The sequence below is a fragment of the Wolffia australiana genome, chromosome 14 (genome assembly GCF_029677425.1).
Source record: "Wolffia australiana isolate 7733 chromosome 14, ASM2967742v1".
Classification (NCBI taxonomy): domain Eukaryota; kingdom Viridiplantae; phylum Streptophyta; class Magnoliopsida; order Alismatales; family Araceae; genus Wolffia; species Wolffia australiana.
In genome coordinates this window covers 3,834,756-3,856,163 of record NC_135848.1, presented here as the reverse complement: position 1 = coordinate 3,856,163, position 21,408 = coordinate 3,834,756, and the positions used below count along the sequence as shown (strand labels likewise).

At 37.9% G+C, this 21,408-nt stretch overlaps 1 protein-coding gene across 1 annotated transcript in view; it reads left to right on the top strand.

Moving 5' to 3' along the window:
- TOP3A (topoisomerase 3alpha) overlaps nucleotides 1–9,937 on the top strand; it is a 63,460-nt gene extending 53,523 nt beyond the window's left edge. Inside the window, exons 18-24 of the mRNA XM_078586654.1 lie at nucleotides 3,194–3,232; nucleotides 3,856–3,934; nucleotides 4,044–4,115; nucleotides 7,136–7,219; nucleotides 8,396–8,518; nucleotides 8,891–9,011; nucleotides 9,565–9,937. Of these exons, the coding sequence (XP_078442780.1) occupies nucleotides 3,194–3,232; nucleotides 3,856–3,934; nucleotides 4,044–4,115; nucleotides 7,136–7,219; nucleotides 8,396–8,518; nucleotides 8,891–9,011; nucleotides 9,565–9,790 (744 nt within the window). The 3' untranslated portion in view covers nucleotides 9,791–9,937. The remainder of the gene's footprint in view (nucleotides 1–3,193; nucleotides 3,233–3,855; nucleotides 3,935–4,043; nucleotides 4,116–7,135; nucleotides 7,220–8,395; nucleotides 8,519–8,890; nucleotides 9,012–9,564) is intronic.
- Nucleotides 9,938–21,408: the final 11,471 nt, after the last annotated feature.

Sequence of the window (21,408 nt, the reverse complement as noted above, 5' to 3'; positions counted from 1 at the left end):
GTGTAATTGTAAAATTTGGAGCAGTATGGGTTTGTATGCTTTGTTTCACCAGTAGTAATGGTCCAGTATGATAGAATATGATTAGAAAAAGTAGTTCACTCACTAGATCGGTCCATGGATGTGGAGCTTATCATAGTCTTAGGCTTTTCAAACTCCTCCTTGAGGCTGACATAATCTTCAATAGTAACTTTGGGAATATCACTTCCTCAGGCCTCTCTATCTCCAGATTCACCTTCCTTAGTGTCAGCGATCTAGCCCTGTGCTGGCTTCGTGTGATTTCGGGAGTATCACATGTGTAGGGCACAGCCAGTATCCTTGGTGTGATTGTTTTTTGCAATAAGAGCAATGCAGATTAGACCTGAGCTGCGATTTACACCTTGGTGCCTTCTCCCAGTTTTCTCTGATTTGTGCAGATGTGTCTTCTCATCCTTCTGGTGAATCTCTCCGTTGTTTAGCTTTTGCCAGGAGTCCTGATCCACTGTCCACCTTGTCATTAGTTGTGTGACTTTCTTCATCCAGTACTATTTGGATTGCCTCCTGTGAATTTGGAACACACACCCCCAACTGAGAGTTTGACTTCGGAGTCCCTCATATTCTATGTTCAGTCCCATAAAGAACCTGAAGATATGATACTTGTGTAGTGGATTGCCATTTTTCTGGGTTCTTAATGAGTCTAAGATGATCTATCTCCGGCCACAGTGCCTTAAGTTCATCAGCAAATTCAGTGAGAGACATGTCTCCTTGTACGGATGTCGTAGCTCTTGTCACCAGTTCAAATATCCTCTAGGCATGGGCTTTCTTCATACTGCTGTGTAGATGATACCGGATCATCTTGGCTGTCTTCAGATACATGTACTTTTGGAATGCATCTCCAGCCATGCTGCCCAGCAACCATGCATGTACACAGGCATCTTCCTTCTTCCAGCTTCTATACCTCAAGCTGTTCAGATCCACCTCTGTAAGATGATGAATCAACCCTTTAATTTCAAGGATTAATTCAGCATATTGGCTCTAATCCATCAAATTGAAGCCATTAAATTTCATAACCTTGGGAACAACCGGGAAGATTACCTGGGTCATTATCTCCTGCTCTTTCACATCTACTTTTCAGACCTTCTGAAGTCCTGATTACAGTCATAGTCTCAAGTCGTTGAGTCGTTAAGGTTCTTGGTCTGCGGGTTACAAGTACTTTTTGAAGCCATCTACTATTTGTCCTCAGCCTTCAACCTTCTGCATGCTTGGTTAACATTCCTGTTCCCGTTGACATCAAGTCTTAGATTTTGCTGAAGAACAATCACCGCAGCCAGCTACAACGTCTTCACTTCAACGTCAACCTTTGGCAAGCTTAGTTGTTTGCGTTTGTATCCTCATCGTTGCCAAGTTGTAGGTTTCGCAGGACTGATTCCTAGAGTACTCTGCCATGTCTTCTCTCTTTAACCCTCTCGACAATCAACCGTGACTTGACGTGATCAAAGGGACATGAGATGAGGGGCCAAGTGTCACACTATCCTGCTTACCAGAATGTCTACCAGCAGGATCAGAAGTATGCTTTGACAGAAAATTAACCCAGACTCTCTGGTACCATGTCATTAGCCTGGCCGACATCCTCTCCAGATGGTGGTGAACCTGGGAGCAGCTAGGGTTTAGCGAAGACAAAAAATCAATCACTTCGATCGTTCTCCCCATTCTTCAGGGGTTACAAGTAGGCCCGAATGTTGTTCGGTCCATTGAGATACAGCGAAATAGAAAGGGCAAAAATGAAAAGTAACAAAGGGAAATCTTCAGTACTCACAATAGGAGAATCTGTGTTACTCTAGCCAGCCAAAATTTCCAGCATGACCTCTTTCCATTTGCCAAACGAAGATTAGAATGATATACCAAGAAGATGAAGTCAACTCCATGGGGTGTTTTCTATGCTAGGCCTTCATCCCTCTTAAGATGACTTCAGTCCCATCCATGATTTCTACTACTATTCATACAACACTATCTCAAATGCCCATGACAATGAACATGAAATTTAAGTGGAGAACACGTAAAGAGGATACTAGTGTGATGCTTCACTCACAAGGCTTCGGGCAATTTCCAGAATGAGAGATACGAGGATGACAGGAAGTTTTTTATACCCAGAATGCCTCTAAATATCTGCCAAAATTACTGGCATCCATCTGGTGGTCCTCAGGTCAGTTAAATAGGTTTGACCTGGACCTCATTACCTTCGGCCGATATCAGCTCTTGGATTGGTTTATTCTTTGCCAAGATGAGGGGCTTAGGTTGGCGATATCCCAGTTATGCTGAAGTGATAGTGAAGGACTTTTGATATCCAAGGTGTGGTCAGAATACACAATCATGGATATTCCCTCCATTTAATTCCACAAAGTGCTCTTCTCTTTGACCCACTTGGCTCCGCTTGATGTCCTTCAACAATGACCTCAAGCTCCTTTAAGCCACTTTGCATCTCTCCATCTCTAACATAGAAGACTCAAGTCTTGGGGGCATTTTGAGTAACCAGATAATAGAGGGATGTTAACTGCTCTGACTTCAGGTAGAGGGCATAGATGAGTGTGCGTGAGATTTCAAGTATTCAAAGGTTGTTCTCCATATCAATTGCCATAAAATTGTATCGGATACAAATTTTAATAGTAGATAATAACCAATTGATGCATGAATGCACAAATCAAGTGCATGTTATCAGGCAGTGTAAGTCCTTGGGGAATGAAGAGGTTGATTAAGTGTTATAGTCTATACTAAAGAGGACAAAGCATAGGAGACAGCATTTTCTTAAGAAGAATCAATCTTTTATTCAATAACTACATTTGTAAAAATTTGCAGCTTTATTGCAATTTATGCTGTAATGCTGGATATCTCTTCTCCAGTTAGGAAAAGCTATTGCATTTATTAATAATGTCCCCTCTCCATTTAGCAAAATAATTAGATCTAATTCTAGAAATAGTTGTGTTTTGAATAAAAAGATAGGGGAGATCACACAAAATCTGTGACCCTCCAGATATAATAAATAATATAAACATGATTATTTTTTGTGACATTTAACTCAAGTGCACAGTCCTCCAGCATTTGGAAACCAGATTTTTTTCCGCCTCCATTCTGAAAATGATAATGATCTTTAAATACCATTTGTAACTGCATTTCCTATTTTATGCCAATGGTTTCATATGTTGGTATTCATATTTTTCAGGATGGTAACTTTATGGTGGGCTGTACACGCTTCCCTCAGGTTATGCCTCAATAGTAAAAAAAATTATCGTAGAAGTGTTTACTTATCCGTTGGTGTCGTTTATTTATATGTAAATGCACTGCTGGCGGAAACTTGCCTTTTTTTAATTGGCTGGATGAAGTCAAAAATTAAAATCATTAGTAGTCATTGTTTGAAATTCAAGTTCATTTTCTTATCGTATTATTTGAGGATAACGTAGGAGCTAGTTGTTCATTGTCATGTAACCATCGATAGAGAAAATAAATTTACGTTTTGAGGGCATTACCTCTTTGATCGCTTGTGATAAAGAACTGAAATCAGCGAGTGAAGTGCCGCTGAACAATTGTGAAATGGTAGTAATAAATGTTTGATCTTACTTTTTTGCTCCATTCTGGTTTTAGAGTGAAGAGTGCTTTAAGAAATCCAATCCAGGTTTAATGATGAAAATAGATGCTCTAAAAACGTTATTTGTGCCATTTAGTTCTGAATCTTTAGAGTGACTTCTTTCTATAGTAATATTCTTCTGAGCATTCATTTGTAAATCCCCGGTGTTGCTGGATGTAATGAACTCCCAGGTATGTTTATCATTGTGCAAGAGTTGATTACTGAATTCTACATTGGCCTTGGTTTTTTTTTTCTTCCAGTGTAGGAATGTTGTTTGGCTTCCTGGGGCAACCTCAGATGCTACTGTGACAACAAACGTTTGTAATACTTGTGGCCCAGGTTAGATCTATTTGACTGCTCCAATAGCTTCATTATCGATAGCAACTGTGCCAAGATAGAGTGACTCCCTTTCTCCTGTGCTCAGCTCATATTTTTTGTTTGCATGCAGGTACATATTACATGATCCAGTTTAGGTTTCGACAACTTGAAATTCCACCAAATTATGACATTAACCATTTAGGTATGACTATTTCTTGTCAAGAACCAACTTTCTTTCAAACATCTGGGTACACTTGACAAAAGAAGCTGTTATGAATATGCTAATGTTTAGTTTTGGGACCATTTTTCCTGTACTGGTGAAATCATAAGGCTTTTGACGATATCAATTGGTTTCAGGAAAAGCTAACATTTTTGGGTCTTATTTTCTCCTTGAGTGCTCATGGACCAACAAGCAAGATAGAATTGTTTTTGATATATTCTTGCTTGATCAGTTATCACTATTAATCTGTTACTTTTGTTTAGTTTTTTATTATTGGAGTTCATATTGTGATTTAACGCGTCCATAATTTCTGCATAAAAGGAAAATAAGATGCTAGTTAAAAAATTAAATTTAATACCAATGGAATAGAATCCTTCAGAATTTGCTATTGTCAGCAAGGACATATAATACGATCCTCATCGAATTGGTAAGAAAAAGATCAAGAGGTGCAACTTAGAGATGTAATGTTGCAATTGCAAAATAAAATCCTTCAGAAATCCCAGTGGACGCCGATCCTCCGGTAGCTAGCTCCTTTTGATGGTACGAATGCCTTCAGAAGACCCTTGACTCATACAGCTGGTCTCTCCAAGATCTCCCACGCCCTCCAAGAAGTCTAACTTACAGCGGATGCCTTTCTTTGAGGTCTCACCTCTGATATGTAGGCATCTTTTATTCCCTTATCACTTCCAGGCAAGGCTGGGAGTTAGTGGCCATGTCAACACCACATGGGGCATCAGGTCCCCTGGTGCCTGTTGACTGGTCAACGTTCTTTATTTGGCTCCCCCTTCTTTTTCTTTTCTCATATACTCTAATGGGGAATGTATCAGCATACTTGTCCTTCTATTTCCTCTTGTGGTCTCTCTTTCCTTGATTTCATTGATAGCTTTCTCCAGTGTCTTTTGAAAGCACTGAAGTAACTATGCTAATCTATGACCACAGTTTACGGGAAGCAGAAGGTGACTAACTATGCTAATCATCTAATTTTTCTCTGCTAAGAGATCGACCCATGTAGACCACCTAATGTGATCTCCACAGACTGAAGATACAACCCAGGAGATTTGGTGTTCAACTTCATAACAGGACACAAGCTGGAACATAACAGCCCCCTCTGTCAAATCCTTCATGATTCATCTCTGATACTGGAGACCACAATTTCTTTGGGTACAAGAAAAGATACAACTGGCTTGGTGAAGAGAGAGGAGAACAAAACACATTTTAATGAAGCTGCGGCATTTGTGACCAAGGAAAGGAAGTCAAAACACAGTCAGTTTCATTGACTATTGTCCCAGCTCCCACTATGCGTCGAGGAAAAGGATCATGAGACAACCTACACTGTACCTATCGCAAGAGGCACAGGAACATCTAGGGGAAATACTGCAAATTGTACAGGCAGCACAATCATGCAAGTGAAATCTATATGGTATATGCTCCAAGCAATAAGGGGGAGTTACAAGGAAATACTGGAGAGGAGGCTCTGACCCTAATCCGACCGTAGATACAGTTATGGTTGAAGGGAAGGCTCAATGATCTATTACACAATGAACTTAACAATTGAAGGCAAGAAGCATATGGCTTATCAGACATGGCTTATCTTTCTTACTCGACCAACCGAGGTACCTAGCTTAATGGATTCTAGACTTGGCAGCCATCAGTCACTTGACCCATACAGTGACTCTGTTTATATATCATGAATCATGTCTGAGCAGTGGGAAATATCAGACATCAAATTGTGCACTACTAATGGTTGCAGGAACAGGGCATGTAATTTTTTTTTTTGAATGTAAAGTGTATTTATGTGACATAGAATGGGGGAGAAAGATTTTTCTTTATAGATGCACTGGGGGCTAGGCTGCCACATGGTTACATCATAAAAAATTGGCCCCACAATCTTTTTTGCTTTTAGAGCTATGCATTCAAACTTCTATTAGGGAAATGGTTGAAACTCATTTATGTGTGTTGTCTAATGATTGGCTGGATTTTTTTTTTTAACAATGAAAGGAAAGTTGTCCAAAAGCAGTGATTTTCTCAATATGATTAATACACAAACTCCATCAATACACACATGACCTAATAGGTTCCTCACCCTCTGTTCATGTTCCTCGACACCAAACTGAGTCTAGATTCGCGACATCTTGTATGACGCCGTCCAACGAGGACTCCCTTTCCTTGCAAAGAAATTGTCAATTGGAGATGTTTGTTTTCAATAAGCCATGCCAGTACATCTCAAAGTATTAGACCTTTTATTAGGACAAAAGATGTGGCTCTAAAAGGAAGATGAAGACAATCTATAGCTCACCTTCCCAACTGCCGAACAAAGACATCTCTTCAACTAATACTGTGTCTTTCATCTTGGACTATCTTTTTGCCAAAATTTTATTCGTCTTACAGTGGGGTTTGGTTCCAAAACTTTTGAAGATTATATCAAAGGAAATTATGGCATTTAGTTATCAGCTTGAGTGGGATTACTAAACTTTTTATTTGTATTTTCTGTGCTTAGTGTCAACTTCCTCTTATTTTCATAAATGATTTCCTTGTTTGTGCATTCAAAGTTGTTGGGAAATAGGTGGTGTGGCCTATTAGGTCCACTAGACCTTAGCCCACTAAGGGTTCCCTCTCTTAATCCCACAGTGATAAATCTCTAATACTCTCTCTCTCTCTCAGCCCTATATAAGGGCATGTATCCCTTCTTTTTCTAAGTAACAAAGTTCTATCCATTTTATCTTCTTCTTCAACAGAAGTCACCAGAACATACATCCTATTTATTCATTGGAACCTAAGATTTGACCTTATTAAAGTGTATTATATAGTTATTGAATAGGTTAAATTGATTTAACGGGAAAAAATGGCCTGCTGGAATCTTCTATTTTCTGTATTTTTGAGTTTCAGAGTTGGTCTTTGTATTGATTATGTTTCCCTCCGCAAAAATTGCCAGGTTCTGGGATCAAATTTTCTATGATGGTAAATTTTTTGATAAACATAATAATCGTGGTCTAATTTTTCAGGTTGCGTAGGGGGATGTGACAGCGTTCTTAAAGATCTCATAGATATTTGTGGAACTGGGTCACGCAGTATTCCAGGCACTCAAGGTTCCTTCAACCCATACGTTTGTCAACTAAAATACACCACTAAATGCACCACATACCAGGAACACAAGCCTTTTAACCCAAATTTCTATGAGTAAATTTGAATAATAGTCTAATATGCATGTTTCATTTCATCCTTTCTTTTCTTCTGACAGAAAGAATTAATTCTGATAGACAGTGCATCGAATGACTAAAATGAAGTCATTTTAACTTATTGGAACCTGATACAAACCCTGATGTGTGCTCATATAAGGGAAGGGAATGAACGAGAAATTTGGGTTGAACGGATGAGGCGAGGGTTAACCAGTGATGAGCTGCCTGATGATGCAGTGAGGTAGGGACAATCACGAGGGACGGGGATCACAAAGGGAAAGAGGGGACTTAGACATGGAGAGGAGAGATAAGCGACCCTTCATTCTTCTTGGCTGCCCTCCTAAAGTGAGGGCATCCCTATTTAAAGGAATACATAATGACCAAATAACTAAAATGCCCTTGTGGGCTAACATGACAACTCTACTCCTAGATATGTTGAGTTGTATCAGAACCATGAAGTTGTCTGCAACTTTCCAGGTGTATTTTAATTTATTTTTTACCGTTCCACAAAGTAAGGTTATTTTTGCTTTTTAACTTACAAACCTTATTTAAACTTAATAAGCTTATTTTTGAAAAAAAACTGTTGTGTATTGTGTTGTAATTCATGTATCTTAATGATGATAAAGTAAGTGATTTCCTGGGCTGTTTTTTGCAGCTACGGTGAACTCAGTCTTCAATAAAAATGCAATTGTTTTTATTCTTAGATTCTAGCTGGAGACAAATGAGCAGAAAATGGATTTATCTTCCAGGATTGCATCATTCTTGCTGGACAAAAAATGCCAATTATGTATTGTTAGTTATTAGACCGTTGATGAATGTCATCTCAGCCCTCATTTCTATAATAGATGGAACTTTTGCGTTTAATTCATATGCCTAGGATCTTCTTTCTTCCTGAGTAGTTAATTACAATAAAGATTTATTGTTTAATTTATTTATGTCAATTCAGGAGTGCTGCTAGAGTAATGTGGATCATTCCATTGTTTACTTTTATTTCAGCTTATTGCAATTTCTAATCAGATAAAATGATTTTTGGTAGAGGTTTGGATGAAACGTTAGGTTTTGGTTGATTTAGACTTTATATTGCAGCATCTAGGGGGTCCCGCACTACTGAAACTCCAAATAGTTCGTTGCGAAGAACCTCTATATCAGAATCACGTGGTCCTCGCCAAGGAAATTCTGAAAATTTGAGAGGCCAACGAGTCCAAAATGGTATGTTTATCTTCAAACCAATTCCTAGGTTGTCTAATGTCTTCATAAAGTTTATTTCAAATAACATTTTACTGCGGAAAAAAGTAATATTGCATACTGGGTGTGTAGAATTGGTCAAGCTCTGCTCAATGGAGTAGAAAATTTGCATGCGCTAATATTTTTTTGGTTTGGAGAGAGGTGAATGGCAGATCATTTTGGTCAGTTTGTATATGGTTTGTACACGACTTCATTTCTTAATAGCTTCAAGTTGACCACTGCTCTGGGTGGTCTTCCTTATTTTCTTCAAAAAAACAATTTGCATGCTGTTTTTCATTTTTCCTTGCCTTCAACTCTATAATTTTCCCTAAATTTCTCAAACGCACTCAAATGCAGAAGGCTCATCAATCTCTTGTGATAACTGTGGCGTGGCCTGTGCATTGAGAACAGCTAACACGGCCAGCAACAGAGGAAGAAGGTTTTACTCCTGCCAATCTCAGGAGTGTAACTTTTTCAAGTATGTTTCTAAAGTCGTTTTATATTACTCCTTAAGATCTTCTTGACATTTCTTTTATTTTTCATTGAGAATTTGAACCTCTTCTATCTCGACTCTTGCATTTCTCATGAAATTGATGAAATATGTGGCAAAACCAAGATATGTTTTCTACCTCTGCAATCAGCATGATGTTGTTGATTATTCTTCGATTCAAGTAATCAACCCATTATTTTTGAATAATCTTTTTTGAAGAAAATTAAGTTTGAATAAAGACCATTTTTGGAAATATCTCCTGCTTCTTTCTTCCTCTTTATTTTTTTTATCTCCATTTTTTGCGGTTGATTCTGTGAAAATTTTAAACCTCTTTTTTGAGTATCTAAACCTCTTCTTTGGTTTAGCCTTTTTCTGTTTGATAGATCTCATTGTCTAATTCAAGTTCTTTTTAATGCAAAGGAAAATCAAACCTCAGACTACAAATTCTATGTTCTTTTATCCATGATAGTTCACTCTTGTTCCTGGAATCTCATGAAGGGATAATCTTCGTTGAGATTTGAGATTGAGGCTAACTTTGCAGATGGGAAGATGAGCTGGGGAGTGGTACTAGAGGCGGCCAAACGTCGTCTCAGAGGATCAGCAGGTCATCGTCCACCGGACGGAGAGGGGTTCAAGGCAGGAGAGAAGGTCGAGGAGACGGAGATTTTACATTTGTTAGTGCCACAGGTGATCCTGTCTCTGGTAGATGTTACGCCTGTGGAGATCCTTCACATTTTGCTAATGCCTGTCCGACTAGACGATCATAAGGTTTTGATACAATCCTTAATCACTGTCAGGGGTATTTCAGTCTTTTTTTTTACATTTTCCTTGCGTTCTCTCTTTAACAGTTCAGTCCTATATCGCGCTCCGCCCCTTGAAATCAGTGACTAAATAATGAGTTTTCTTCATTTCCATATTTCATATCTCCCTTTCCCAGAGGGATTCAGGGGTTCTTATCATTTCTGAACACATATTTTCTCTCTGGTTTATTTTTCCTTACATTGAGGATTTTGTTGATCCTTTTTTTGAAAATGGTTCATTTCAATTTTCAGTTTACTTTGGTTTGTAACATGAATTGTGTCCTCCCTTTTTGTTGGTGGAAAAATTCATCAACTGCTAAAAATGGTTTTTTACACAATGTATTAACTACCGATCAGAAGATTTGTGGAAGTTAAAAGAAAGATCTCTTGGAATTCCAATTAATTCAATTTATGTTGGCAGAAAGTATGGCTCGTCAGACTAAATGATTCATAATGGCAGACAAATGTTTTCAAAATCATTCATAGATATGTTTATATGCACAAAATCTCACCCTGGATTTTCAGATTGACCACAGAAAACATTAGGTCATTCATAATCCAAATACGGATCTTGGTAGACTGCGAAGACCTTTAAAGTGTCATGAACTTAAGGCATGTTTTGAAATTTAAAGGAAAAATTTGATTTGTTATCTCATGTCTGCTTTTTGGGAAAAAAGACCAGTTGCCCGTACTATATGGATTAACTACCTAGGAGAAAATTGCACGAGCGAGCCTTTATGTCAATAAGATACCTATTTTTTACTTCATCAACGTAACTCAAATGCTGAAATAATATTTGAGTAAGTAAAATGATACATTTATGAATGGGACACAATTGATCAACTGGTAAAATCAGATCCAAATATGTTTTTAAAATTTATGTTAAATTTAATTTATGTTAAAATATACTAAATGATTATTATAATTATGTTGGCTGTTGGTGTAATCAAGTCAATTCATGTGTCCATTTAGTTATGTCACTAAACTTTATGTATGGAATTATTTTATAGACATATTTAACTTAGAAAGACAATTAAACGATTCCAAATGTAACCTTAGAGTGGTTTTTTATTATCTTTAAAAAGTCAAATTTAAGGTATTTTGTGTTTCTTTAATAAACATCAGAGTCAAAACTGATGCCGCCAAGACAGATTAATTTTTCTGATGTTCAAATGAAAATTTCCACCATTATGTTTGGTAACTTATCAATGGTTTTTTTTATAAGTGTTGGAATATACGGAATATATGCAATATAATTGAGTTAGTACGATAATTCGTATTCATAGACATGAGCGAGAAGTATATTTTTAGGACATGAAATATGTCCAGATGCTTCTGAGCCGAAATGCATTTTTGGAGAGTTTTTTAAGTTTAAATTTGAGATACCTTGGATTTCTTTTCTCAATAAAATTGAAACATTTCAGGTATTTTAATTTACCCAAACACTCATATAAAAACATTCAGGTATTTTGTCTCTAGTAACTTATTCAGTGATTTAATAATAGAAATAGAGTTTGTAAAATCAATACTGAAAAAGCACCAATATGTATTTTTGGAAATATTTATTCCAAGTATTTCCTAAATCCACCCAGAATTCACAATTATTTCCAAATATATGGATGTTAAAATGAACTGAGCTAATGTCTCAAGATTTCACATCAAGCATAATTTATTTTGTTTTATCATTAAATAAGCCATAAAAATGTTTCCATGGAAGTAATTGTTGAAAACCAAATAAAATATTTTTAAAACAAGAAATATTTGTCATGTTTTTATGAATTTGTCTTGCGCTCCAAGATTCAAATTTAGTAAATGAATATTTTTCACTCAATTTGTAGTAATTTGAAGGGTACAAATTTGGTAAAAAATATGTTGGTTGAAAGAAATGGTGGACATTTATATTCGTCCAAAGTCAAAAAATTGAAGTTATAGTATTAAGAAATTAATTTAAAAAATTGAATATCAAGATTTTGATATTCAAACATGAATAATATATATTTAAATATATGGACAAACATGAAAAAGTTTACAACATCGGGGACGTGAATTGGTATCTTTCCACATTAGTCCGGCTTTTTACTTTTCTGGCACAAAAAATGTACTTTGTGCCAAATTATTAGCATATCTCATGGGTTTGTACTTTCCTGGATGTGAATTTTCTATAATATTTATTTGGGCTAATATTACTACATTGTTAATAATATAAAATCAAAAACATTTCTTTGTATCAGTCCAATATACCAATCAACGATAAGTACAACAATACTTCTTCATCAGTCTCGATTATTTGAGTACTCAAAATCATAATCGCAAATAGGAATGAAGTGACAAAAAGTTCCAAATCCATGAGGGAAAATTTACCTCTTTTGTCATAAAAAGAATTGGGGCCTCAGTAGGGAGTACGGATCCCACATCCAAAAATTTGGCCCATGCAATACTTTAGGAGTGTTTAAGGGCAGAAGCAATGACATGTTATCAAGTGCATAAAAGATAAACTATTATGAGAAAACATTGGGAAATCTATTTAATGTTTTATGTCTCGGTGTTATTCTAAAGTCCTGATTTATTCATGAAAAATAAAAATAATAAATCTTCTTCAACAATTTGAAGCAGACACCTGGCACTTATCATTTATAATAATAATTGTAATTGACACATGACTTTGGGAGCAAAGCAAAGACGAATGATTTTACGATTAAACACTATCTTTAGGTAAAAACACATCAAGAAATAAGAAGTGACTTTTTCACTGCTGAAAATGGTGCGAAAGTAGGAGCAAAGCAGTCACGTAAAAATTTAGAAATAAGAATTATTTTCTTTGATAAGTATAACCTCCATCGTATAAAATATGTTCCTCAAGTTGCACTCTGAACCTGCACTCTTTGGATCCCAAGAAATGCTAGGCCATTGGTAGGAGCCAACGATTAGTGAAATCTATGAGGTTCTTTGATTTTCTTTCGTCTGAAAATTTTGATTACAATTACAGGAACAATATAGAATAAACCAATATCCATTTTGGATAATTTCTGAGTGAACATAATTGGCCATCAGAAAGCTCTGGTTATTTTTCATGGGTATCAGGTTAGGGGGGGTTCAAAAAATTTTTGTGAAGTCCTAGTGGGCTTTGGGGCACCCTCAGTGCCGTGCGATTACTTTTTAGAGCAATGGGGGCAAGTAGTCAGCAGTGGTAAAATATGGTATTGGAGGGGCAAATAAATGATATTAAAGATATTTTAGATCATGGAAATATATTTAGAATGTTAGTTTTGGAGAAGATAAATGAAAAGTTATTGAAAGAGAAATTGGAATAAAGTGATGTAACATGAAGGAAAATTGGATGAAAGGGGTGGACTTGATGGTGAAATGTATATCTAGATTCCTAAAATGCTGATGCTCGTATCTTGAGTTCCAATCACCTTTTAATAAAAATGGATTATTTTTCCAGATTGAGGCATTTTTGTTTGAACGGAAAGGAGAAGTAAATGATGAACACTTCAAAACACTTGCATCAACTGGATTGAATGCCCAAGATCCTATAGATCATTGTCCTTCTGGCTAGAAACTTCTAGAGAACATCTAAAATAAGGTAAAAATATAGAGGATGAAAATATTTATACATATAACATGCTAGTCTGTGATTTTCTATTTTTTCTCCTTACACTCTTTTCTCATTGTTCAAGAGCATCATTTGAATTTTTTGCTCCTCTTCAGGAGAAAAGTTAGAAGGCTTAGTGGTGGGTTATAAGATGTGGCCCACACCCCTCCTGCTGCTCCTCTGAAGCCCAAAAACAAAAAAATGTTAACCCAATGCTCCAAAGAAATAGTTTAAAAACTGCAAGCCTAAACCCATCAATCATTATTCATTTAATTTGTATCAAATTATTCATACATGGAACTTACAAATATTTATCGTGAATAATTTTTTCATGACTTAGGATCATGAAAGGTTATATAAAAATGCCAAAATATGCACATGAAATTCAGAAATATTCAAATAATCTATTTAATAACATTACATATTCAATATTTAGATGCTTAAATAAATATAAATGCATGAAGTTATTCACACCTTTATCATTTTATCAGGAACTTACTAGTTATTACTTGGATCATTCCCAACCTTTATTACACCCTAGTTGAGCTCTAGCTTTCCTAAATATCTCGTTAGGTTTTAAATCATGGGGCTCCAATACTAATGCTTCTTAAAAATTATGAGATGACACTAGCATGGAAAAATATCTACTTCACCATAGATAACCTCATCTATCGACTTCAGAACCTCAAAACTCTTCCTCAAATGGTATAATTAAAATGTATTCAAGAATATCCACAAACAGGTTGAGGCACTAGAGGAGAAACTTGTGAGAGGTCAAGTAACCACTTCATGCACTAGTAAAACGTAAATTATGAGCACAAAGTCAAGGTGAATGGCAAACAAGATTAAGCAATAAAAATACAAGAGATACATAACTTCTGTAAATCGTGAATCATGTGGCTAATTTAGTGTGATTGAAACATGTATTTCTTTTACATGTGCATTAAACATAGGCCATGCTACAATGATACTTCTCTACTAAAGGTACGTATTCAGAACCCAGGTAAGATGCAAGAGTCAGATAGTTTTGAAATCTTCTTAAAACAAAAAAAACAAGTTTTAAGATCATACATTATTCTCCATTCTATGTGTGGAAACACACGAACAAAACCTGGCCCTCATGGCTATATCAGCTCGCACAATGATCAAGGAAGTGGTCTATTCCCTTTGTTATAATGGAAAACTAGGGACCTATGATTTCTCAGTATATTTGTTTATACTATGCTGGGACATTATTGATGAGGTCGGTGAGGAAACTCTCATTGAACAAATCCTGAAATAGGAAATCCTGTGATGCAGGACGGACGTGGTCGACGTCCTACAGCGGGAGCGTGGGTCCACCTATCCCTCTCGGGGACGTTCATCTTAGACTGCACGTCCCGCTTGTTGATGGGTGTCCCGGAAAGGTCCTACGTGGGGCCTCAATTCGTAGAAGCGAGGGTGACCGTTCTCCACGTGGTCTGTGCTCCACGGATAGTCTTCGGGGCATTGGTGGGCCCGACTATCGGTAGAAGGGGGCTGTTCAGCCGGCCGGATGGTGAGGACGGCGGCGAACTAGCAGCTGCATAAGACGGCCATGGGCGACGTCGTGCTGTAAGCCGCGGTGGTCAGCAACAGTGTGGCGGCGGCCGGAGATGGCAGCGGCTGCGGCCAGAGATGACGGTGACTGGAGGTGGTGGCGGCCAAGGATGGCGGCGGCGGCGGCAGCCGGGGATAGCGGCGGCGGCGGCCGGAGATAGCCAGGAGAGTGGCCGCGGTAATGGACCTCCGTCGGGGTAACATGCCTTGGGCTTGGGCCAGATCGGGCCATCGAGATTGACGGTGGCCCATGGAATTAGGCCCGTAACGGGCATAGGGCTGTCGTCGCATTCTTGAGATGCGTGCATGGCAATGGGGCTCTCGGGAGGGCGGTCCTGTGCGGGGTGCGACCCAGGGCGCGGGGACCATGGCGCGGGTAAGCGGGCGGCCGTGCATGGGCGCCGCGCGACCCCGTGAGGCAGGCGACGTGCGCGGCTCCGGCGGCTGCGGACGGCTGCTGCCGCTACGCTGATGGCGGCTGCGGCTGCTGCGCGCGGCTGTGGTCGCTGCGGCGCTGCGGTGACCGCGCCGCTGCGGCGCGCTGCGGTCGCTGCGCGGCGCGCCGCTGCGCGGCGGCGGCAGAAGCTGCGGCGGCTGCGGCCGCGCAGCGGCCGCCGCTACCGCGCGGCCGCGGGTTGGGCGGCTGCGGCCGCTGCGGGCGATGGCAGAAGCTGCGGGCGGCTGCGGCCATTTTTTGCGGCGGCCGCGGGTTGGGCGGCTGAGGCCCCTACTCGGGCGGCTGCGGCCCCTACTCGGGCGGCGGCCCCGCGATTCGGGCGGCGGTCCTCCGACCTGGGACCTTGGCGGCGGCCGCCGCCTAGGGTTCCATCGACCCATTCTGACGGAACGGCGGGGGGTGGGCGGAATGGGACGGCGGCCAAAGTCGGCCCCGTCCCGTCCGCCCTTTCACTCTCCTACTCTCAAAACAGAACGGGTTTCTTTCCAAAGATTCAAGAAGACTTTTTCCGTCGGGCGCCCTCTCCTTCCATTATGTAGGGAGGATAATGGGCCCTAAGGAGTTTATTTAAACATGAACTTTAACTAAACCTAGGAAAAAAATGCGGATACGTTGAGGGCTTCGCCATCACCCTGGAATCCTTTTGAGACTTTAACTTATTAGTATTAGTAGTGATTGATACAAAGTTGTATCTAAGATCATTGCAAACAGAATTGAGATTTTCCTTAATCAGTTTCTTCCCCTAAGAAATGCGATTTTGTTAAGGGAATACAAATATTTTTATATTATCTTAATATTAAAGCGCTTTGATTATTACATACCTGAATCATATGTGATCATCAATCTAGACATCGAGGAAGCCCTTTGAGTGATATGAAAGGATTTTGTCATAAAAAGTATTTTGATTCTCAGGCACAAATACATTCATCAATCTCATCAACACTTCTCTCTGTGTTTTCGTTACACCACATTGGTAAATGTAATTCCATTTTATTATTCATGGAGATCTGAGGTCTTTGCAAAGGTGGTCCCATATCACAACCCTTTTACACTTATTGATGACGTCCATAAGATATCCCTCTCTCCAAAGTCATGAATAACACATATTTTTAGTAGGTTCACCTGACCATATTTCCATATTTATTTGCATTCAATCGATTATATATCCATGAAATCTAGCCTAAAATGATTAAATTATTTTTTACAATCATATTTTTAATTTTATTAATTTAAAATTAATTTTGAGGGTTTTTCTCACAACATATTTTGAGTCAAAATATGAATTTTCCTAAAAATTTCAAATGATGACCAACCCAAGATTAAGATTGATAGTTGGAGACCTCCAATCATTAATCACATACCATTTTGGCATTGCAACTAGAGATGACATAATGTCATTTTTTGCTAACAGTCTTCTTTTTTGCAATAAATGCAATGTGGATACCAAACCTCGGAGACTTACAATAATGATTCCCTTTTCGTTGGAAAACACGACAGTGGAGTCTTACGTGCTACGAGACACCAGGCGTTACATGTCCATGTGGTGCACATGTTTCTTGCATGAATCAATTTTCAAAGCCAGCGCGTTGACATGGTGTCTTCTAATGCACAGCCATGTCAAATGCAGCATACTTATTAATGGGTATTTTTTAATATTAAACTGTTATCTTGCATTTTTGTCTTTTCAAGAAGTGACACGTGGCGTGACGCAAGCTGTTGATAAAAAATGACTTGGGGCAATCTAAGCCAATGATTGCATTTAATGCGATAACTAGATAAAACCGTAAAAATTTGACCTAACGGCATTGACGAGGATAAGGAGAGAGATCTTTTGATTAAATCAATGTCTAAGAATTGTCCAAATTCCGCTTGATATCTAACGATCGACAACTCTGGTCGAGCTGAAATTTTAAGGGTAGCTTCTTATTTATGTCATCTATTGATCCATATGGATGGATCGATAAATTGAGCTCTTGATATTTATAAAAAACATCTTTGACTCACTTCCTTGTAAAGTGGCTCATTGGAAGAGAGTGAGGATTTTGAACATCCATCAAGATGTTCTTGGTACTTTTGAGTGATTGGGAAAGTTTAATAAAGAAGTGGAGAGACCGATCTATATCAGAAAATCTCCTTGATTCTGGCAGAACATAGTGATCTAAGGTTAGTCTTTTGCCTTACATTGGTTTCTCTCATTCACATATCTCTAGCTAGATCTGAATTAATTTTTTCATAATCATCTCATTCTCATCAACATCTTACATCATATCACATCATATATACCCATCTTTGATCTCAATCTCGTCACCTTCATCTCATATAAAAACCCGAAATCACCTAGTCCATCATCTTCTCCATCTCACAACTACCTATCATTTCTTTGATCGCATCCATATGTTAAGTCATTTTTATTTATTTTCCACCATTTGATTTCACCATCATCTATCCATATCCATTCACCCATTTCATCATCCTGTCTTCTTATTCATGCTTTATATCCATCATGACTTCACGTCTTCATCGATCTCACTCTCTCATTTTCATTTGATATATCTATCTCCTCCTACCTATTCATCATATTATTATTAACATCATCCTTGTTAAACAATTTTTATCACCCTCTCACCACCTTGTATTCATCACATCACTATATCCTATTTTATATGTATATCCTAATATCCTTTCCCTATGGAGACAATACTTGCTCATCACTAGCTAGTCAAATTATTTTATGAGTTACAATTGATAAATTATTATTGGTTAAATCAAATATCAAAGACGAATTAACACCCTAAATTTGATTTCACCAGTCACTATAAGAGTTTTTCAGCCTTCATATTGAAAATAACAATTTTTCTATCATCCGAAACTCCCTGTTAACAGATGATGCAATACTCTTATTTAATATTTGTAAAAAAATCATTAAGGTGTTGATGAGCATAACAAAATGACAAAGTAGGTGTTAGGCCAGCCTAACAATACGTCTTCCAAACAAAATTTTAAGGTAAGGCCATTAAAAACATATATATCATACTTCACTTTACAAGATTATATAGAGGGCTTTTATCCTTTCACCATCTAGGATGCCCCATCTTCTTTGTCTCAACAAAGCTTCATATTTTCATTATTTTCTGGGAAAATCACAAAAGATGTTGGGTTGATGTAAGCTCCAGTTATTACCCCCTCGGGTAAAATCTAATCAATAAGTATCATCATAATGAGAATAACATTGCTCATGTTTGCATGCCACTCGACCACTGTGATTATTCTATTATCACTATAATCCATTTGTTCAAACCTTCTTGAAGGAAAAACCCGAAGGCACCCAAAGCCATCATTGGGTATCAAGGAAAAAGTATATTCTTCAATGAATCAGGTAGGTACAAGACTAAAGTACCCCAAAAGACATCTAAGGTATATAAGAGAAGAAAGTTGCATAGAAGATAATAACCATCAACATCCCAGTAGTTGTATAGAATACATCTAAGGACATCTGATCATCTTGTAGTGGTTTCAATGTGAAACTATATATATCAATGGGCTCACCGGATAGTTGATATTAAAAGCTTTAAACTTTTATGCAGTTGGAGGTGAAATTGGGTCCAAATGCTCGCAGTGATCTGCTTGCTAGTAGGACCAGGTACAATAAGTACCTAAGGTGTCTCTGGGATTGTGGAAACACCCTAAGCCATTCATAATGTCTTCACACACCAGCACAATTAGCAATGCCCTAGTGACTAACATGCAACAGAAGCCTGTTGTCAAAAAAATATATAGTTTCACATTGAAACCACTACAAGATGCTCAAGTCCGAATGTATCGTTAGCCGTTGTAAACCCAGGTGAACCCTACACTTGATGGAAATTTCTTGTATTGGTCCTCTTGGAATAGTTTCCGAGTACACTTCCCATAACAGGTTTAAGGCAAGCTCATTCGGCATCCTGTGATGCTGACATGAGTGCCTTTTTTGTATGATGTCAAATACATTGAGGGTTACCTATGGATGATCAAATGTCCAGAATTGTTCTCAATTAAGCTCTTGATGACATTCTATGCTGAAATCCCTGAGGATCCAACTATGTAATATTTTTCTTCCAAAACTTAATAGTTACAAATATTGGATCCAATTTTGTAAAAACTGGTTTCTTAAATCTCAAAGTCCTACTTTTATTACACCTCTAGTAATGTTTTAAGTGAAATTTTGATTTTCCAAAGCACATTGTGCCAATCTTTCACCTTCATATTACCCTGGGTTTATTTCTATGAGAGTTGTGGAAATAAAAAATTGATCTGATTCTGCTAGACATCCCATGGGCTTTCAAGATGTCACATGATGAGCCAATGGCTGAAGAGAACTCAACATCACAATCCTCCCTTCACATGTCAATCACATTATATTTTTTATCAAACTGAGGGCATGGGTAAGTTCTGGCTGCACTCAAACCATGATCAGCATTTGACACATAAAATGGCACCCATTGCCACTGAAGTTTAATGTAGGCAGAGCTTTAAGTCAAACTTGGGACCGACAGGAGGGACAACACCCTATGCGACCACACTGGGGGTGCCATAAATAGTTTTAATATAATTTTCTGATACTCGGACTAAGAGTACATCATCATCTATGTCAATAAGAACCTATACCTTTGCATGGAGATGAGCCTTCTCTCTATAGACTTAAAAATTTATGTACAATGACTAGGTAATAAGTTCATGAAGATACATGTCGACATTAACACTTGACGAATATCAAGAAGGATATCATGAATTTTACCATGCAAATACTAGGTATACATCATCATTTCAGATGATAGAAATAAATATTTGATGCACTCGATAATCATGTGATCATTTTCCAAACTCACGCTATTTTTGCATCCATGTAGGATCTACCTAACAAATCAAGTGGTAGTCATCAATGATAGTGAGTTGGCGTGTGGACCCTCCACCTACTATTCACCTATATGAACTATTGTGTCAATGGGGAATCAAATGGACATGAAGCCTAGATGATGGGTGTAAAGTGTAATCTGCAGCCATTTCACTTCCCATGTGAAATCATTCCTTGTGTGTTAGTGGATGGCCCTATGTTAATAAACTTTTTGGCTACCCCACATCCCTTATGTATCATCTTTATTCTCTCTTCTCATGTCTTAAGGGATGGTCTCATATTACACATTCATGTTTTGACCCTTAAACCAGCATACATAGTAGGGAAATATGAAATTCAACTTAAGAGCTCTCGGATAATTGGAATTGGGGCAATTAGTATAGAAAATAATTAGGAGAATTAGTATTTTAGTAATGAAGCCCTAGAAAAGGATCCATTATTATTGTATTGTCTCACTCTCCTCGTTCTGGGATTTCTCTAACAAAGGCTGCTCATAGGACAATGCTATCTTTAAGATGACTGATTAATTCAATGAATTTAATTACTATGGAGTTACTTTGGAGTTGTAAAACACCATTATCTTAGTCCAATATACACACCCTAATTAAGCTTCCTATACATTAAGATCTCATACTCTCATATTCAGCATCTTTTAAAAACATAACAAAATACTTCTTCATTATCTTCTCATCCTTCCAAATTCATTGATAACCCCTCCTAGAATATTTGACCATTGGTTCTCCCAAGAGGATCAAAACCATAAAAAAATCACATTTTTCTACTATAATTATCTGGAGTCATTTTCATGAACTATCTCGACCATCCCTTATTCTTCTTCTGATCTTCCACATATATGCACATTGTCATGTCACAAGCTCACCACATTAGACATAGCCTGCCATGTCACGACATGCCTAAATGCCTAAATACCATGTTGTGAAAAAGTATTCATAATTTAATGTAAAACCATGTTGTGTAAAATTATCTATCTTTTATTTTAAAACCATGTTATGTAAATCCTACCTTTTATTGTATAATCACTCATCGTGTGCATGTTGCAGCCA